The following is a 20,070-nucleotide window of genomic DNA, read 5'->3' as shown; positions in this document are numbered from 1 at the left end:
ATGGCTGATGTAAATTATGTAAATTATGTATTAGATTTTGGATTAACAGAAGTGCAGCTCTTCTGTCCTTCGACAGCATGACATCCTTTGTGCTTTAGGGATAGCATATCTGAGGTTGGAAAGATCAGATCTATAAATTTCTAAGATGGAGGAAGGACATTTCCAACATCAGTCCTGATTTAGAATTCTCCTAGAGAAGGGAGTCACCATATGTAGAACATCTTCACATCTCATTTATAAGTGTATTTGCTATAATACTGTCAAATTGTGTGTTCTTCCAGGCTTACCTCTCAAGGCAATACTTGGGAGGTTCCACATTTAGGCAAGAAAAACTAAATGCACAGGTATAGTATAGGGGGTTCCTTGCTCAATAGTAGTAACTGTGAGAGGGATCTCGGAGTCCTACTGGGCAATCACTTAAATATGAGCCAGCAGTGTGCTGCAGCTGCTAAAAAAGCCAACACAGTGCTAGGCTGCATTAGCAGAGGGATAGAATCAAAATCACGTGAAGGGTTAATACCACTTTACAATGCCTTGGTAAGGCCACACTTGGAATACTGCATCCAGTTTTGCTCACCACGATGTAAAAAAGATGTTGAGACTCTAGAAAGAGTGCAGAGAAGAGCAACAAAGATGATCAGGGGACTGGAGGCTAAAACATATAAGGAACGGTTGTTGGAATTGGGTACGTCTAGTCTAATGAAGAGAAGGACAAGCAGTGTTCCAATATCTCAGGGGTTGCCACAAAGAAGAGGGAGTCAAGCTATTCTCCAAAGCCCCTGAAGGCAGGACAAGAAGCAACGGATGGAAACTAACCAAAGAGAGAAGCAACCTAGAACTAAGGAGAAACTTCCTGACAGTTAGAACAATTAATCAGTGGAACAACCTGCCTCCAGAATGTGCCTCCTGCCTGTGAATGCTCCAACACTGGAAGTTTTTAAGAAGAGACTGGACAGCCATTTGTCTGAAATGGTATAGGGTTTCCTGCCTGAGCAGGGGGTTGGATTACATGACCTCCAAGATCCCTTCCAACTTCATTACTACTACTACTATCATCATCATCATCATCACTGATCATCGCACAGTCAGCCAGATGTTCAGACTAGATTTGACATTTCTATTTACCTATAAAGTCCTTACCAAGGACCTGGGATAGGCAGATGTGGATGTTTGATGGTATTACAGATATCGTCGCAGGATGGCCGCCTTTTGCAATTAACTAATGTGAATTTGTCAATGCCAATGGTGTTCAAGTGGTGCTCCAGTTGTTTTGGGATTGCACCCAAGGAACCTATTACTACTACTACTACTACTTATATTATTATTATTATTATTATTATTATTATTATTATTATTATTATTATTATTAATTATTATTATTTTGTTATTATTTCTGGTCCCATCTTAGACCCAAAGCCTGATGGATGACCTTGGATCAGTCATTTGTATTAATTATCAGTATTTACATAAATTGCCTAAATTCTAAAAATCACTGATAAATCATAAGCTTCCTTCCATACTACATCTGCATCCCATTCTTTCTCAAAGTCTGCACAAGAATTATATTTTTAGAAACCACTGGAAAATTGTCAGAGATGTTACCATTTAAATTCATTCTGAATTTACTATTTAAATTCATGTGTCAGTCCTGTTTGAAATGAAAAACATGGCAAAATTGTCTGTAAGCATATGCATGGGATATCCATTTCTAAAATAAAATCAAAATAATATCAAGTACAGTCATTTATAACATTTTTATCACAAGTTTTACTGTTACCTGCATCTTCATTAGAAGTATATGTAATTCTGAAGCGGGCCTCTGTGTCATCTTGGCTTGTTACCATGACTACTGTTATCTTGTTGCCAGAGGACTTAACTTGGGTGCCAGACATCATTACACCACAGAGTTTGGATAATTTTGGAGTTTTTTCACCGATACCATTATGAACCTACGATTAACGAATGAATCAAGTACAGCAAGGATTCCTCTAGAAAAGACTGCTCACATTACAGAACCTTATATTAATTTTTGTACTGGTATTTTTAAAAGGTGTTTTGAAATGTGTACAGATATGCTTTTCCATTCAATATAGTAAATCATCTTGTCTTAAGAAATAGTTTTTGTGTTATTTCCAATTTTTTAGTTTCTCATATTCTCTTTTGTGATACCTGGTTTCATAGTATACACTTCAAATTCTAAATGATGTACTTACTGACAAATAGTTCAAACCACAATTCTCGCTGGATCCAAAATTCATGTCATCAATGGTGAGGGTGACCCGACGTCCAAATGGCACTATGATTCTCCATTCACATTTTAATTTATGCAGGGAATGATTTGGATAGTTAGGAGAGGAAAATGTCCCAACAGTACCACTAAATTCACCTCCACACACTGAAACGATGTTAAAAAAGAGTTAGCCTCACTTGTCAGGTTTTTTTGGCTTTGTTTTTTTGTTTTTTTAATAGAACAAAGAAGATACAATGATGCTCAGGACAAAAATAAGGAATGTTTAAATTGTTCTCTTCACTTCATTTAAAAGCTATGTTGGAAAACTCAGTTTACCTCATATTGCTGTATCTTCTACTACAGTATACCCTTTATTCTTTTATTTGATATATGGCAGCAATAGTAATTACATTTCAGGAATATATAGTCACTATTATGAAACAATAATGAAAAATAAAATAAAATGGCAAACAAATGCAGAACTTTCCAAACTGTGTTTTATCCCTTTCTGCAGCAAATGAAGCTTTGCATACAAAATAAATTTGTTATGTATAGAAATGTGTAAAGAGATTATCTTTTACCATCAGCACTGGCAGCAAAATGCAACCTGAAGCCTCGGGCATAAATGGATTCATCAGTGACAAACTTGATATAGGCCAAGTTACTAGCAGTGTACACAGCAGCAGGTATAGTAGTACCACAGTATCTACCAAGCAATTCCCCTAAAATGTAGAAGAGAAAGTAAAAGAAAGCAATCTGACATTTGCTATAAATGTAGATAGGCACAAATAAAGTCACAACAATTTGAGTTCATGGTTAAATTAATCCTGGCTTATCAGGCAGAGGGGGAAAAAACACAATATTGAGTTTCTCTCTCTAGTGTACAGGTAGTCCTCAACTTATGGCCACAATTGAGCCCACAATTTCTGTTGTTAAATAGTTTTTGCCTCATTTTACCACTTTTCTTGCCATAATTGTTAAGTGAATCAGTGCAGTTGTTAGCGTGTTAAATGAATCTGGCTTCTCCCTTGACTTTGCTTGTTAGAAGAGTACAAAAGGTGATCACATGACCCCAGGAAACTGCAACCATCTGTTGCCAAGCAGCTGAATTTTGATCACATGACCATGGGGATGTTGCAATGGTTGTAAGAATGAAAAACGTTGTAAGTCACTTTTTTTCAGTGCCATTGTAACTTTGAATGGTCACTAAATGAAGTATTGTAAGTTGAGGATTACCTGTACTTGTGTGTTTTTTCCCTAATGAAACAGCAGCTTAGGAACAAACAATTATCCAATTTTCTTCTGAACTTAGAAGCACTTCTATTTCAATAAGGGTTTAGCTATTTGTGTGAACCTCAGATCTCTTTTACTGGTTGCCTCACAGCAAATTACAGAATATTGGTAGGAAACTAGGACAATAAAGTAGGCTGAGAATAGGCTTAGCAAGTCTAAAGTGGCAGAAAGAGAAGGCAATGGAATAGTATTTGTCATTTCATGGATAAGCTTAATGCCAATAACAATTTCTGCTATTTACATGGCAAAGTCTATGTAATAATTTTCTATTGAAAGGTTAACTTCTTCTTTGCTATCATTTAAGAGGAGATTTAAAACATTTATCTCCCCAGAACTTTAAAAGTTTCCAAAGAGAATCTTAGACAGAATGACATGCAACCATGTGTAACGCTTGATGGCATCATTCAAGTAGCTGTTGGGAATAGTTTTCAGGGGATGGAGGGTGGGTAGATGTAGGCTAAGAAAATAAGCACCAGCAAGAGTCATTTAAAAAAGCAAGCAGATTCCTTTGAATTCTAGATACAGTGAGAGACAATGGGCTGTATCTAATTGTATCTTGTAAAAACCCATCTCACAGTGGAAGAAATTCCATTATGCTCTACCTCCCTGTGCGACTCTAAATCTACTCAAGTAGGTTTGAGTACTCTTCAGAATAGATATAAAGTGCACCTAGGGAGAAAAAGAGATTGAAGAGTATTTCTATTGCACAACCAGAAATCCATGTAATGTTGGCCGTAACTCAAAATACGCCTTTTCATTACCCAACAAGGCATGAGAGAAAAAAGGGATAGTATTGACTCACGTACCTGTCACTCCATTTTCTCGAATTACCAAGTAGTCTTTTGTGCATTCTACTGAGTGCTGAATATCTAGTGCTTCAAAACTAATGGTGAGATAATGATTCTCAGGTCCATGGATAAACCATTCACAAAATAAATTATCTGGATAGGACAGTTCAGAAAACCCAACACTTTCAATGAGTCCATTTTGTCCTGTCAGTGTGCCACCACATGTCGCTGAAAGAAACAAAGATGTTCACTAGCCAACCATAAAACTTCTCCTACATTTCCTTCCCATGAAAAAGGACAAAATGTGTTTCAGCATGACTGTAATATGCTATAGAGAGAAAGATACAGATCAAGATTGGCAGTGTGATGGTTAAGGCACCAGGCAAGAACCAGGAAGACCCTATTCTAGTCCTGTCTTAAGCATGAACCTAGGGAGCTGACCTTGGGCTGGTCACTCACTGTCAGCTCTAAGAAAGGAGTGACAAACCATTTCCAAAAATCTGCCAAGAAAACTGCAGGTACTTGCCTATGCAGTCACCAAAAGTTTGGACTGACGTGAAGGACTATCATCAACACCACCACCATCACCACCACCATCACCACCACCATTTACCATTGATTCTTCAGATATGAGTATATTGGATTCTATGCCTTTTGATCTATAGTAGTGCTTTTCAGGCACTTCAAAGCATTCCCAGAAAATCCAGGATTAGGAATCAAAACATTTGGGCTAATTATATATTAAGAGCATGAGAGAATTTCACAGATACCACATATGCATTTCACAATTACCAGGAAAATGAAGAGCGTTCTCACCAATTCAGAGAAGGCATTAATGAAAAATTGAAAAAAATCTCCATCCTATCACACTGAGAAATAAATTGTGTTTTAAAGTGGAAGTAATCCGGTTGCTGAAATTTATCTACTGTATTTATTCTATTTAAATAAATCTTATTAAAGAAAAATCTCTTTAATCTTGCCTTTGATTGAAATCACTTGCTGAAAGCTTGACAGTGATTATTCCGGAGAATGGAGAAACCTCCCGGTATTCACTTTAGAGGAAATGATGCAAAACTGTATTTGCAGCATTTTTTCTAAAGTAGCAGTTAAGAAGAACATTCATCATCTTAGGTGCTGAAGAATTTCTCCAAATCAGCAGTATCATCAATTCACATTTTGTCTTCCTCTGTTCAACCCCAATTTTTAGAGATTTTATAATTGCATTATTCTAGTATTTTCTATTTTTAGAAGCATAAATGTTAATATTTATGTAAATATTTTTGAAATTCACTTCAAAATGGTAGTCTCATTTTAAATATTTTTTAAAAAAATTCCATAACTAATAATGATGATGATGATGCAGAAATCACTTTCATTAGTTGGTATATTACAAAGGATTAGAGAACCTGACCAAGATGATTAATTGTAGAGCTTAAAATCGAGTTCATGGACTTGTCTTTATGCCCTTAGATTTTAGGATCAATAAGAATTAAATGTACATAATACCTCTTGAATACTGAACTTTGAAGCCAGACCGTGTCTCCATACTATTTGATTGGAATCTCATATATAGGGAAGAACCAGAAGATCTCTGAATGCCTGGCATAGAGGTCCCACATAGTTTAATGATGAGCTGAGCTGTGGAATCAGCCCCATCTCGTAATTCAAGATAATCTATTGTACAACTAAAAGAAGACCATATTATACATTTTTCCACACAAATATAATTTTGGGAGGCACAAAATGCAGACACATCAATGTCTGCAATTAATAATATTTGGGTAATCTGGGACTAAATAAATTACAGAATAAGAAATATTTAATCACATCCCAATACCATATTGAGCAAGTTAAGCTAATAATTCTACCTGATGGATAGATGTCCAGAGTAACCCCAAAGAGCAAGATTGGCAATATATAAATTTAATAAATAAATAATAATAAATTGGAATTTGGTGTCATCTAACTAAAAATTATTAATTTACAAAGGTAAGTTCTCATTCATCTTTCAGTAAATTCAACTATGAAGTTTTTATTTGAAATTCGAACTATGTAGCTATGAAAGGAGCTGCTTGAAAGGAATCCTTTTTAGTTAGATATATTCAGTAGGAAAGCTTTTATGATATGTTAACTCCTTTGGATCCTCTTCTTTCACTACGTTGAGTAAGTGAAATAGGAAGAGAAGAAAAGTTGTTGCTAGCAGGGTTTTTTTTTCTTTAATGAAATATACAGGAAAGCAGAACTGAAGCTCTCTCCTTCTACAGGGCTTTGTTCTTTGGAAAATAAATAAATAAGTAAATATTCTTAGATTGGGAGTTAAATGCTGCCTAAAAATTAAGAGCACCTAATGTGATCTTGGCTGATTGTTAAAAGCTGAGCAAATACTGTATTGAAGATCACAAGGAAATTCCAGGCAAGGGAAGGGAAGCTGAAGGGAAAAGATGGCAAACCACTTTCATGTGTTGCAAAGAAAACGACAGGGAAGGGTCTAAGAAATCAATAGAAGTTGAGTTCAACTCAAAGCAGATTTTACTAAAAACTGAAAAGGGAAGAAAAGGTTATCTGTTTTTAACTGTGCTCATTAAATCAGAGGAAACATGCCTGTAATACAACAGGAACCTCAATTTTCATGATTCACATAGCCCTGAAAGAAAACTGAATTAGTTCGTGACAAGCTAAAAGAAAAAAATATTGTCATCTTAGCAGTTACATTGTTCCTTTAATTTGCTTCTAAATTTTTATTTTTAAAAATAATGGGACATTTTATCCTGGCTATCAGGCTAGTTATGCCTACATCCATGTAATGCACTGGATCAATTAAGATCTTTCAGTAATTTCCTAACCCCGATTGAGGAACAAGACTGTGAAAAAGTGGGATAGAAGATTCTTCCCATCATGTCAGAAGAATGACATTCAGAAAAGTTCAGTGTTATCCAAGAAGACATTTGACAATCTTTTCAATTTTTTGAAATTGTAGATAGGGGAACATCCAAAACATACTAAAAAAAGTCTTGCTAGGTTGTAGCCATGGTATCAAGAGAAATAGTGTAACTAGATATGTAAATGGACGTGAACTCAAAATGCAAGTCTCATGTAGCATATTTTGTAACCTTTTAAAGAGACATAAAAATAGCAAGGAATATTTTCATAAAACCTGATTACAATAAGCCTTATAAAATGTAATTAAAGCTAATCTAATAATTGTGTAAATACTTGGGTGAAGGCAGAATATCAAATATATCTTCAAACTGCAGCTCTACAGCCATCCCATAAGGCACAGTTATGGTCCAGATGCAATCAGCAAAAAACGGATAATTTTCAGGATAGTTGGGTGAAGAGATAAATCCAAATGGATTGTCTTGAGTGATGTAAACGCTTCCTCCACATGCTAGCAAGTAAAGAAACACAAACAATCTATTAAACAGGATTCAATATTCTCTGTGACATCCCAGAATTTTCTAAACATAGGCTCCCAATACTGTTCACTTTGGTCATGCTGAGTTTGCTTTGTACTACAATACAATAAAACTGGAGATGCACAGATTTCAATCTGCACACAATTAGAATGGCACAATTAGAGAGGCAAGCTCTACCTACAATTTCCACCTCTTTCATGGACTGCCTATAACCTGGCATGCCAACTGGAAGAGAATGATCAAGCAGGAGCGTGCAGAATGTGAATAGTCTCCCTGCCTTGGGATGAAGAAGTTGTGGCAGAGACCATGGAGAGAAGCAGGGACAATGCAATCCTTCTGTACTCCTAATTAAATCATCAAATCAAAAGTAGACCATGTAAAATAAATTTGTATTCTTGTCATAATATAAGCAACATAGCTTATCATTTCCCCACCTCTCATTTATTTATTTATTTTGCATTTCTTTCTTTATATGTGGTTTCCCAGTGGAAATCTGGAAGGGCAAGTGACATCTTAGGGAAGACTTACCGTAGTTTGATATGTGAGACAGGCTCTGTATAATCTATCCATTAAAAGGAATCTTTTTTACAAATGGGTGAAGAATTCTATTTTTTTTCTGTTGGCTATGTTCTGGATATTACTTAACAAACATTGTGATTAAATTATAAAATACCAAAATTATTAAAATACTAAAAGAGAAAATACATCATAAATGGCATATGTATCAGTATTTGAAAACTGCAGCAAAAAGGATGCATGTGAAAAACCTTGGAGACTGCTACATGCCTGGGCCTGAATTCCAAATGTGTGAAGGGCCACATTTGCTGGCTATGTTGATTCTGATGGACTCTCTTGGCTGCTATTTCTATTTAAATTTATTTTATTTCTTCGCATTATATTTTAACTGTTTGCTGCTCAGAGTCGCTGGTCTGAGATGTATACAAATTGAATTAATAAATAATTTTTTACCCATTAAATAATGTTTTAAGATAAATCTTTAAAATTTCTAGATGGAAGATGAATCCCAATATTTCGGCTGTAATGCCGAAATTGTTGATCATATGATAATTAATTGGGGCTTAAAAGAAAGTATAACCACAGGATTCAGTTTGGCTGCTAGTTCAGAGCCCTTTAGAAATATTCATGCGACATAAATCTATAAATATCTATTAGCCCATTAAACCAAAGTGGAAATTTCATGTTCGGGGTAATATGCTAGATAATAACTATTGCTGGGGAACAACAGTAAGGATTTAGTTATGGCATGAGGAAGCATCACAATCTGGTTCACTTTTCCTCAACCTTGAATCACTGGATTATTAAGTGGCTTTCCAATGTCATTCAAATCCATTCAAATTTAGGAAAAGTGAAGGAATAATTCATTATTCTAGTTATGATGAAATGTCAACTGCCCAAATTATTAATATACAGGCTGACTGGTAATTCCAGAAATTACCAAAACAATTAGAAGATACCAGGCCAAGAAGGGTTGATTCAGAAGGCTGATGGTTTTTGTCAAGTCATGGTCCTGAATCATTGTATGAGAATGTCTGGTTTAAAATTTCACTGATTTGTGCCACCAACAGACAACCTTATCTGCATTCAGTTCTAATACTCACCGAGGCCCTTTGCCTCATATGTCAGTTTGAAACCCTGGCTTCCATTACTGTTCCCAGAATTGAAGTGGATAAATAACTGGTTATCTGTGGTGAACATTGTAGGGAAGGTATTGTTACCACAAAAGCGCCCATTTCTGTTCTCTGGTCCTAGTGGTGGAGCAGAGAAATCCGGTCCATTTCTAAGCTGAAAAATAAATGGTGAATAGAGTCAAGGAGAGTGATTTGTTAAGGCATGTTGAAGAGGAATAATTTAAAAAACATACAGTGAAGCCTCATTTTAACAGACTAATTGGGAGGGAGAGACAGAGAATGTCTGTTATTCCAAAGGTCTGTGGAATTCAACTAATACCTCATTGCAATGATGCAAATAATTTTGAGCGACATCACTATACAAATTATGGAAATTTGTACAAATAATATAATTTGCCTCATCTACATAATGTCAAAACATCAACTTATCCAAAGGATGAACAAAATTTTACCAAGTATTTATATATATTTACATTTGTAAGTAGCAGGTTTTCATTTTAGCTTCACAACAAATCTGCAAACAGAAACCACCTCTCATTTGATAAATTAGAAATGGGAACACACACAAATGATTAGGAGCACTAAAATTTGAAGAATTTTAACAAACTTCATTCAATAAACTTTGAAACACATTCTCAAAGTAGATCACTGCTCATTTGCAGATTTTCATGCTAAATAGTATTTTTGGGGAAGGTAATTTGTTACCATGAGCATTATACAATGGAAGAAATGAAGGTGAGGGGCAGGAAGAAACAGACCCAAGGCTAAAGAGAACTATTATAACACAGATCAGTGTCTTCAAGAACATCAAGAACAATCAAGTGTTCACTGATTCAGAAAAATGGAAGGAAAAAGCTAGAATTGAAAATCCGTAACAAATATTTGTATCTAGATCTTCATGTCTTACCCAGTGAAGTGTCCTTATACTAGAGTTCTGAGTAAGGATTTGTTTGAAAAGCTGAAATGTTTGGAAAACTTAAATTTACAGCCTTGTCAGATGTGAAACCAGATACCCAGGAGCAAAATATTAACCGCAATTGTTATTATTGTTGTACACAAACAAATATTCTTACCTCAACATAATCTCCATGAATGCAAAATGCATCATCATTCAGTACATGGAATGGTTCTTCAAAATGGATGCCAATGATGAAGCCATCAGGAACTAGAACGTGCCAAGAACAACTGAGATTTGGAAGATAGTTTTGGGGATAGTTGGGTGAGGTGATCATACCTTTGTCTGCATGCAAAGTACCTCCACAACCTAAATAAAAAGAATGAAAGTCTATTAAGCAAAGAACAATTTAACTTATAACCTAATTTCATGATATATTTTTGAATGAAATCTGACCAGATTTACTCTTATATAGTTTTTTTAAAAAAACATGCTTATAGGCAGTGTACAACATTTTGGTCATTGTGGGTTGTGCTTACTGTTATAGGAAGGAATGATGGCATAGTAGATACAGTTGCATTACAGCAAGGACTAGGGTTTCCAATTGTAAGGGGGATTGAGATTTCATTGTTATTGAATACATTCTAAGAGTAGCCGAGTGCCGACAACAATATTTGTACTCTTTGAACCACTGTGATCAGCCATCTTGCATTTTGAATGGGCAAGCTCTGATTTCTTCTTCTGGGTTTTAAACTGCCTTCACCTTGACAACTTTGCTTGGCGTGACCTACTAGATTTCTCCTGTTTGTCTGATTCACTGTGAGCAAATGACCTGTGAAAGTTCAGAGCTACCACCACATTTCTGACTCTGCTCTTAGAACAAATTCACAGAAAAATATACTGAGAGAATTCTGCTCAAGACTATGTCCCTTCATTAAATAAGATTATAACCATTTACACTCTGTTTTTCCCTCCCCCTTCTTTTTAACATATAAGGGATGGACAAGTGTATTTTTAAAAAAACCATGTACTTTTGTGGAAAGAAGCATTAAATCCAGCACCAGTAATACTTGAATCTGAAGTGAAATGAATAAACATGGCATTCCCAGTTGACCTTATGGGGGCAGGAGGTTCTCGGCCGCATACAGTGGATAGAACTGGTGCAAGACTATTGTCTCCTATGAAAAGAAATGGGACAGAATGAATTGGCATGATCTTAAACTTTCCATTATTTTATTTATCTATTTAGTTAGTTATTTTGTAAGTAACTAAAGGCGGCAAACATACATAATACTCCTTTCTCCTTCTGTTTTCCTCACAACAACAACACTGTGAGATGAATTGGACTGAGAAAGTGTGACTGGCTCAAAGTCACCCAGCTGGTTTTCATGCCTAGGACTCGACTCTAACTGAGTCAGTCTTTTGGGTTTCTAGGACAGCACCTTAACTGCTATTATGTTGAAGTGGCTCTCTGTACTAGTTACTTGTCACAGGAACCATCTTTGATTTGGAGAATAACATTATGACTGGAAATTCTAACTTCTTTCATCAGTTATTGTTTTGGGCAGCCAAACGATGTTACTTATTCCAAACCTTACCAATCATTCAGCTATGCTATGATGTCAGTGTTTGGAAGAGAACTGCCTTGTAGAACATTTGGAATCCATGGACTGATAGAAATAGAACTTCATTCTGCATTTAGTTTTCAGAGTAAGACACACACACCCGAGTAATGGGGGGGTCATTTATACATTCCATAGGGAGCAACATGGCCCAAGGACTGATACTTGGTAGATACTCTACTTCAATGATGGCGAACCTTTTAGAGACCGAGTGCCCAAACCACAACCCCAAACCCACTTATTTATCACAAAGTGCCAGGGCCGCATCAGCATTGTAGTGCCGTTGGGGGGGGCAGGGAGGCATCTCTGAGTGCTGCCTCTGGCACACAAAAACCAGGGGTGCAAAAATGGGCCATCAAGCTGCAAGGTGCAAAAATGGTCGCCCCCACGCCACTGGGTGCAGATACAAGGCGCTGCACCACACAAGAACAGGGTAGGGCTAGTGAGTATCACACAGGCACTAGCCCCGCCCCATTTGCAACACGTGTGTGCTCGTGGCCCTGGGCACGCATGCACACATGTAAAATGCTTCCGCCTCTCTTTCTTCCAGTCCACCAATCGACAATGGTTGGTGACCTCTGCTCTACCACCTCTACTCGAGCTTGCTAGTTGGCCGCTTTGCCTCCTTTGTACTGGGCAGGGCTTCTGCTCCGGGTGGCCTGATGGACTTGCTGCTGGTGGCGGTGGCATGTGTGCCAACAGAGGGGGCTCTGTGTGCCGCCTCTGGCATGCATGCCATAGGTTCGCCACCACTGCTCTACTCTATCATTAGATACTCTACTTTAATTGGGTAGGAGTAGACATGCAGCAGCAGGCAGGGACACGTTTTTATTTGAGCATTATTGAGATTTCATAATCCCGATCTCCCACTGCAATCCTCGCTTTACAAAAATGCAAGTGTGCCTCACCATCTCTGAAGACAAGTTTATCATCACTGCATGAGCCATGAGACTCTATGTCCAAAATCAGGAGGGTAAACTCCACAGTTGAGTCTTGTGCTCTGATAAGCCATGTGCAATCTGCAAAATTTCTGTACTTTGAAGGCCAGTCTGGTGAGAACAGGAAAAAAGGTGTTTCACCAGCTGTTAGGAGACCTCCACAGGCACCTGCCACCAAACCAGGAAAAAGAAAAAAGAGTTCCAGTTTAATAGATGCACCATTTGTTTCTCTTCTTCCTAGGTACACTAATTTCCCTGGGCTTCCGAAGTAGCACCTTTCTGGGACCCCGTGCTTTAGCAGATGTTTCCCAATTTCTTTGCTTCATTTGTGTTAGTATTCTGATAAATCAGAACTTAATAATTAGTTATGCTTCATAGCAGCCATATATGAATTGAAAAACTCTCCTTGACAAACCTGATGCAAAAGTTTTTAAAATCCCAAACTGGCCCACTAGCCACAAGGAATATAGTAGAAAATCATGCAACTTTCACATAAAGGAAAAGTGCATGGAGATACATGGAAAAAAGAAGAACCTTGCTCCCTCCTGCCTGAAAATGGGGCTACTATTTCCCATGTCTTCCTATATGGATTTTTTTTCCTCCGGAGAAGGAAACTGGGAGCACTTGTCTCCTGCTTTCAGTGCATACATGTAAGGTGGGAAAAGCAGTTATTCCTCATTTTGTTCTACACAGAAAAAAGCATCTAGTGTCTGAGGAAGCAACAGATGAAGACCTTGCTTCATCCTGAATGTTCTCCATGTATAAAAAAAAAGTAGGAAGCCATCTTCTCTAATACTACCAAGAAAACATGCTAACAGTTATTGGGGGAATACAACGTATTTCTTTATGTCTCCCCAAACGAGGTTAACAATAGAAAAGAGGATGGGAAACAAACCTATAGGCAAGTTATTTTCAGCATTTGTTGGTGCTTCCATTGCATTCCAGTCCAAAAGAAACCCCTTTCCATTTGCATAAGAATCAGAGATGAATTGGAGAGTGACAGAGTTTCCAGAGGAGGTGAAAGAAGATGGAGCTACCCCACAATATGTTCCAATGAGACGTGAATGTATGTTTGGCCCATCATAAATCTGCAGGAATAGATCAAGATTTGAAATTATTGTTAAAATGTCCATAGTTTATGTATATATTAGAAAAAAGTTAATAATAACTCGCTTTAATTGGTTACTGAATGCATGTGAAAATTACATATTTCACATGTAATTTTCTGTTTATGCTTAACATGTCTTTTGCAAAACTAAGACTGCATCTGTGAGTCTATCCATATTTGAATTACTGATTTGAGATTACTGATAAAGAAGTTGCCTTGATACTTATTTGCAAATACTTGCAAATATGTATTTGCATACAATGAATTCTTACCTTCAGCTTATCTTTATAACAATTATTCACATCCTCAATATCCATTTGTGAGATATCACCATGAATAACTTGTGTTTCATTCACAGTTATCATCCACTGATAGTTGGAGAAGTGAGGGTACTTTCTAGGCCATAGTGGAGAAGCAATTTGTCCATCTGTTCCTATAATACTATTTCCAAACACTAGAAAGGAATAGCAAGATTGATCCCTATTTTAATTATATATTGTATCCATAAGTATATTGTACAGATTTATAATACAGGTAGTCCTTGACTTATGACCATTCATTTAGTGTTTGTTCAAAGTTACACTGGCACTGAAAAAAGTGACTTACAACCAGTTCTCACACTTATAATTGTGGCAATGTTCCCCCCTCCCCATTATAAAAAAATTGGATGCTTGGCAACTGGGATATATTTATAACAATTGCAATGTTTCAACGTCATGTGATTGCAACTTGTGACTTTCCTAGTTGGCTTCTGACAAAGTCTATGGGGGAAGTTAGACATCCTTAAAAAACATGTGATTTACTTAAGAACCAGAGTGATTCACTTAAAGATTGCAGAAAAATTGGTATGGTAAAATTGGATGTGACTCATTTAACAACTGTCTTGTTTAGGGATGGAAATTCCAATCCAAATTGTGGTTGTTAATTGAGGACAAGCTACATTGCATTTATAAGCTCTCAGTAAACTTGTTGGCACTAACTGACACAATCCTGATTTACTGAGGAGGCCCTTTCTGTGTGCCATGGGTGGACATTGGTCAGAGAAGAACAGAAGTACTCAGACAGGATGCTGAAAGTGGTCACTTGGGGAGCAAAGTTCCTAATTGAAAGCTTCTTATGGGCTTGCCCCAGGCACTTTAGTAGGGATTTGACATGCTCCTTCTTCCTTTCTGGGTTGGGCAGTAAAGGTGTCCACATGTACATGGTATACTAGAGACTGTTGCCTTCAGAGAGCTCAGTTTGCTATCTTTAATGTTGACCAGCAATATGCAATTTCAAGTAATGGTAATCTTTCGTCTTCATCTTAACCAAAATTGGAAAGTTGAGATGATATTAACAGAAGATTCTTTCAAAAAGAATACTGACTAATATCTCTTCAAATGCAGGAGGATTTTCTATAAAGTGGAACGTTACTTATCTCCACTATATCTATTGTTCTCTACAACTATTAAAACATTTGTATATCAGATATTTCCCTATTTAGCACCAGCTAGTTCAAATTCTATTCAATGTACAATATAAAGTGAAAAGATCAAATATAGGACTTTGAAAATGTGCAAAAATCGAACACATCAAAAATACAGATCCCCCAGTTAGGAGAAGGCTAGACAACAGATTTTTTTTTACTTGAAATACTGCAACTCCTTAAAAGCTGTGTTTAATCTGTGCTAATATCTGCAGCTTTGATCTCTTGCATCAATAGCTAAACAGCCAAGTTCAGTATTTCAATATTTTACCCTCAAATCAAAATCAAATATAATTTAGTTCACTATGTAAGAGTGTAACAATAATATTCTCAGATTATTGTTTATAAACAGAAATCAGTAAATACTATAATTCATCTGAAACTAATCTCAAAATACAGGCATTGATTTTAAATCTCATACACTTGAGCAAATTCTTACTTATTGCAGATTTCAAATTCCCTGTTTTAAGTGGCAAATTTACTGTCCTTTACCATGTTGGACTAGATAATTTTTATCCTCAGTTGTTAGCTTACTATAATGGGATTTGTGGTCCAAGGTACATGTAATCCTTGACTTTTCGTTTAATCACTGTTTCAAAGTTACAACAGCACTGAAAAAAGTGATTTAAGGCCATTTTTAACACTTACGACCTTTGCAGCATTCCCATGGTCACATGATCAAAATTCAGATGTTTGACAACTGACCCATATTTATGATGGTTGCAGTGATCGGAGTCATATAATCACCTTTTGCTCCCTTCTGACAAGCAAAGTCAATAGGGAAGCCAGGTTCAGTTAATAACCATGTTACTAATTTAACAACTGCAGTGTTTCACCTAACAACAACAAGAAAAGTCGTAAACTGTCTTGCTTAGCAACAGAAAATTTGAGTTCAATTGTGGTCTTTGAGGATTATGGAAGAAACATAGACCTATTTTTTCAAAAGAAGAAATCTTGATAGCCTATCATAGCATATATTTTTCTTTTTCCACCTTCCAAAGAATTTATAATAATGGAATTCTTTTGGAGTTGAATATTTACTTACAATGGGAAAATGTAGCCTGGAATCCTCTTCTACTCATAGAGCCATCTGAGACAAACTTCACCCAAAGGATATGTCCAGTAATTGAGGTATAATTCATTGGCAAAGAGTTCCCACAGTATCGTCCCACCAGAGAACCACTGAAATTACCTTCCCTAATTTCTATGTAGTCTCTGGTACAGCCGTCACTTTCTTCTATCTGAAATTCCCTGAAAGGGTTTTAATTAATATAAGTAAATTAAAAGTACAAAGTTTAATAAAATAATAATTTAATAGAATTTCAAAACTTTTTTTCTAATTGTCCAATTTTCTTTCCATTGTTACTGATAAGAAAAATATCCTTGTATAAGTTTGATTGCTATGTCATCTGATCTCCAGAATGGAAGGGCATTACAACAATCCATTCTTGCTCTATCTAATGAAAAATGGGCCAAAGGTCTTAGTCGCACTTATTCTGAAAGCATCACTGTACCCTTGGCCGTTCCCCTGTATTATTCTCCTGACAAGTTAATTTTTTTAATGGAATTTTTTTTTATTTTTTTCATTTATCTAGGATAAAAATCATTCTTGCCAATCTGATTTATTTATTCTGGAGATCAACCATATGTGATCTGTTGTAGCACAGCATTGGAATCCTGCTAAATAGTGCCTGTTAACATGCAAAGCAAAATAATGAATTATAAATATTACTTTGTTAAAGAAAATCAAATAATCATTTGGTGCTTATTCTATGATTTAAGATTATACCACCAATCCTTATTTATTTGTTCTTACAGCCCATCAAACCTCCAGATCAAATCGTAGTCCAGTACAATTCATTTTGAATGACTTAGAACGCAAAGAACCATGATCACATTTTAACAGTGTTATCTATCACATTTCATCAATTCTTTTAACTTCAGGTTCTCCAATATACAGTAATGGAAAGAGTAAAATAAAGTTAGCCAACTGCATTGCTGCATTTGCTTTAATCTCTTTTGTTTAAATTTAAATTTGTTATTACAGATGTAATGACTCAGACACTCCAACTTTATGTAAGGCATTACCAGATATATTATTTGATAGAGGGAGGAACCCCACGCATGTTATTTTGCATTTTGAGGATCCAACTATATCATTAAAGTTGATTTGATGAATGCAAAGCTTCAGTACTGCCTACTTCAAATTCAGCTTTTATTTCCATTATAGATGGAGCAATTTTTTCAGCTTTAGGACAAGAAACTCTTCAGTTGGGATTTCTGTTTTTGAACCGCCCATAACCAGAATTTTTTTTTTGCCATATTTTAAAAGCTTTGATGGGGTTTTTGTTTTATAGTTTTTCCAAGTGAGTGTGCATTCTTTTTCCCTTAAAATGTATGACTCAAAACCCCTGACCCACATGTTTTCTGATTTAATTGCAAATGAAAGGGACTGGGCTTCAACTTGATTTCAGGCTGTCTCAGACAGAAGCTGTATTTCTGTGCATGTTCAGAATACAGTCCTTGTCTTACCACAGTTCATTTAGTGACAATGACACACTGAAAAAAGTATCTTATATAGTAGGACATGCATTATTTGCAGATTTTTTAAAATGTTAGTATATTCTTTTTATTATTGTTCTAATATAGAAGGATGAATTAATTTCCATTTGTGTTTCAGTTTTTGAAACTGAAGCATGATGTAAAGGTAGTCTTCAACTTACAACAGTTCATTTAGTGACCACTCAAAGTTACAATGGTTCTGAAAAATGTGACTTATGACTGTTTTTCAGAGTTACCACCTTTGCGGCATCCCTATGATTGACAACTGGTTCATACTTATGACCGTTGGTATGTCCCAGGCTCATATGATCCCCTTTTGCGACCTTTTGACAAGCAAAGTCAATGGGGAAACCAGATTCGCTTAACAACTGGGTTACCGGCTTATCAACTGCAGTGATTCCCTTAACAACTCTGGAAAAAAATGTCGTAAAAAGGGCCAAAACTCACTAAACAAAAGAAATTTTGAGCTCAATTGTGGTTGTAAATTGAGAACTACCTGTATTCTTTCTTGAAATTTGTTGAATAAGTCCTGGTGTGAGGGAAGGATTGCTCCTAAATGTACTGGTTTAGCATAGTACAAGAACCAGTTTGTCTAATGTTTATGGCCCTGGACTAGGAGTGGGGAGAGTTGCTTAGTCACCGAAATTGAACAAGTGACTTTGGCATAGTCACTACTCTCAGCTCAGGAAAGAAGATAAAGACAAACCACTTCTAAAAAGGTACAGTGAAAGACCTGTCCTTGTAATCACCAGGAATAAAGGCTGACTTGTGAGGAAAGAAACAAAAACCATAGAAATGAAATGAAATGAAATGAAATGAAATGAAATGAAATGAATAGAATAGAATAGAATAGAATAGAATAGAATAGAATAGAATAGAATAGAATAGAATAGAATAGAATAGAATAGAATAGAATAGAGTACAGTAGGGTAGGGCAGGGCAGGGCAGGATAGGATAGGATAGGATAGGATAGGATAGGATAGGATAGGATAGGATAGGATAGGATAGGATAGGACAGGACAGGACAGGATAGGATAGGACAGGACAGAATAGAAGCTGGAAAGGACCTTGGAGGTCTTCTAGTCGAGCCCCCTGCTCAAGCAGGAGGACCTATACCATCTCAGACAGGTGACTGTCCAATCTCTTCTTAAAAGTCTCCAGTGATGGAGTCCCATTATTTCTGGAGGCAAATATATATCACAGTTTAATATAATGTAAGTGGTACTAAGCAGACTCTAGAATTTTGATATCAAAATAATATTGTATTTTTCAGAATGGCAGCCAGTTTTGAATTAAGAATAAAGAATTAATGTGCACAGTATTTGTATTCTCAGATTTTCTTCTGTCTTCAACAGATGTATATAGCCATATGACATTTCATACAGGTAGTCCTTACAACCAACAAAGAACAAAACAACAACAACAAAAGAGATCAGTACTCAAACTTACAACTGTTGCAGTTATAATTTTGTAAAAGTTACGGTTGTAAAATCAGGGTGGTATCTATAAGCATAGATTTCAGTTGCCTGAAAGCTGACCAGGATAATATGAAATAGAAAAAATAAAATAAAGCAAGCCTTTTCTTGCTGTGATTGCATTCACTTTCCAAGTTGTGGGTAGTGTTTTACATGCCAGTAATTACATCCTTCTAAACCCAGCATTTCCTTCCTGCTGCTCCATTAAAAGATTAAACAATAACTCTTTGAACAATTGATTTACGTGAAAGACAGCTGGAGCCGGTTGCCAGGGGAGCTCAGAAGACTCCAGACACATTCAATGTTCAATGGATAAGGCTCAGGAAAACCTGGGCTATTGAAGGCTCCTCTCTCCATATGGAAGGTACCCCCACAAGCTGTATAGGAGAAGCAGGAGATGAGACATGGAAAGTAAGACACGGAAATGGAGAAAATAACCTTAGTAAAATAAAAGTCTTAGAAAAAGCATGGAATTCCCCTTAGCAAAAGCAAATATTGTTTGAATGCTACAGCTTATAACAGAAAATCCAAGTTCTAGGAAATAAGTGGCTTCCTTCCTCCATCTTAGAAATAGTAGGCTTCAAAGTATGTTATTTGTTTTATATACCAGATTTATAGGCCACCCACAC

At 36.3% G+C, this 20,070-nt stretch overlaps 1 protein-coding gene across 1 annotated transcript in view; it reads right to left on the bottom strand.

The window, feature by feature from the left end:
• Positions 1-20,070, bottom strand: part of CUBN (cubilin) — a gene marked incomplete at its 5' end in the record, with an annotated part of 199,548 nt that overhangs the window by 48,750 nt on the left and 130,728 nt on the right. The window contains 14 exon segments of the mRNA XM_081346267.1: positions 1,778-1,949; positions 2,214-2,395; positions 2,812-2,952; positions 4,330-4,539; positions 5,818-5,996; positions 7,525-7,699; positions 9,347-9,530; positions 10,450-10,640; positions 11,303-11,449; positions 12,802-12,999; positions 13,727-13,919; positions 14,212-14,393; positions 16,450-16,655; positions 19,686-19,818. Coding sequence (XP_081202393.1) covers positions 1,778-1,949; positions 2,214-2,395; positions 2,812-2,952; positions 4,330-4,539; positions 5,818-5,996; positions 7,525-7,699; positions 9,347-9,530; positions 10,450-10,640; positions 11,303-11,449; positions 12,802-12,999; positions 13,727-13,919; positions 14,212-14,393; positions 16,450-16,655; positions 19,686-19,818 — 2,493 coding nt within the window.

The sequence above is a fragment of the Vipera berus genome (assembly GCF_964194415.1).
Source record: "Vipera berus genome assembly, chromosome: Z".
Lineage (NCBI taxonomy): Eukaryota > Metazoa > Chordata > Lepidosauria > Squamata > Viperidae > Vipera > Vipera berus.
The sequence above is the reverse complement of the archived record's forward strand: the minus strand, read 5'-3'. Positions and strand labels throughout refer to the sequence as shown.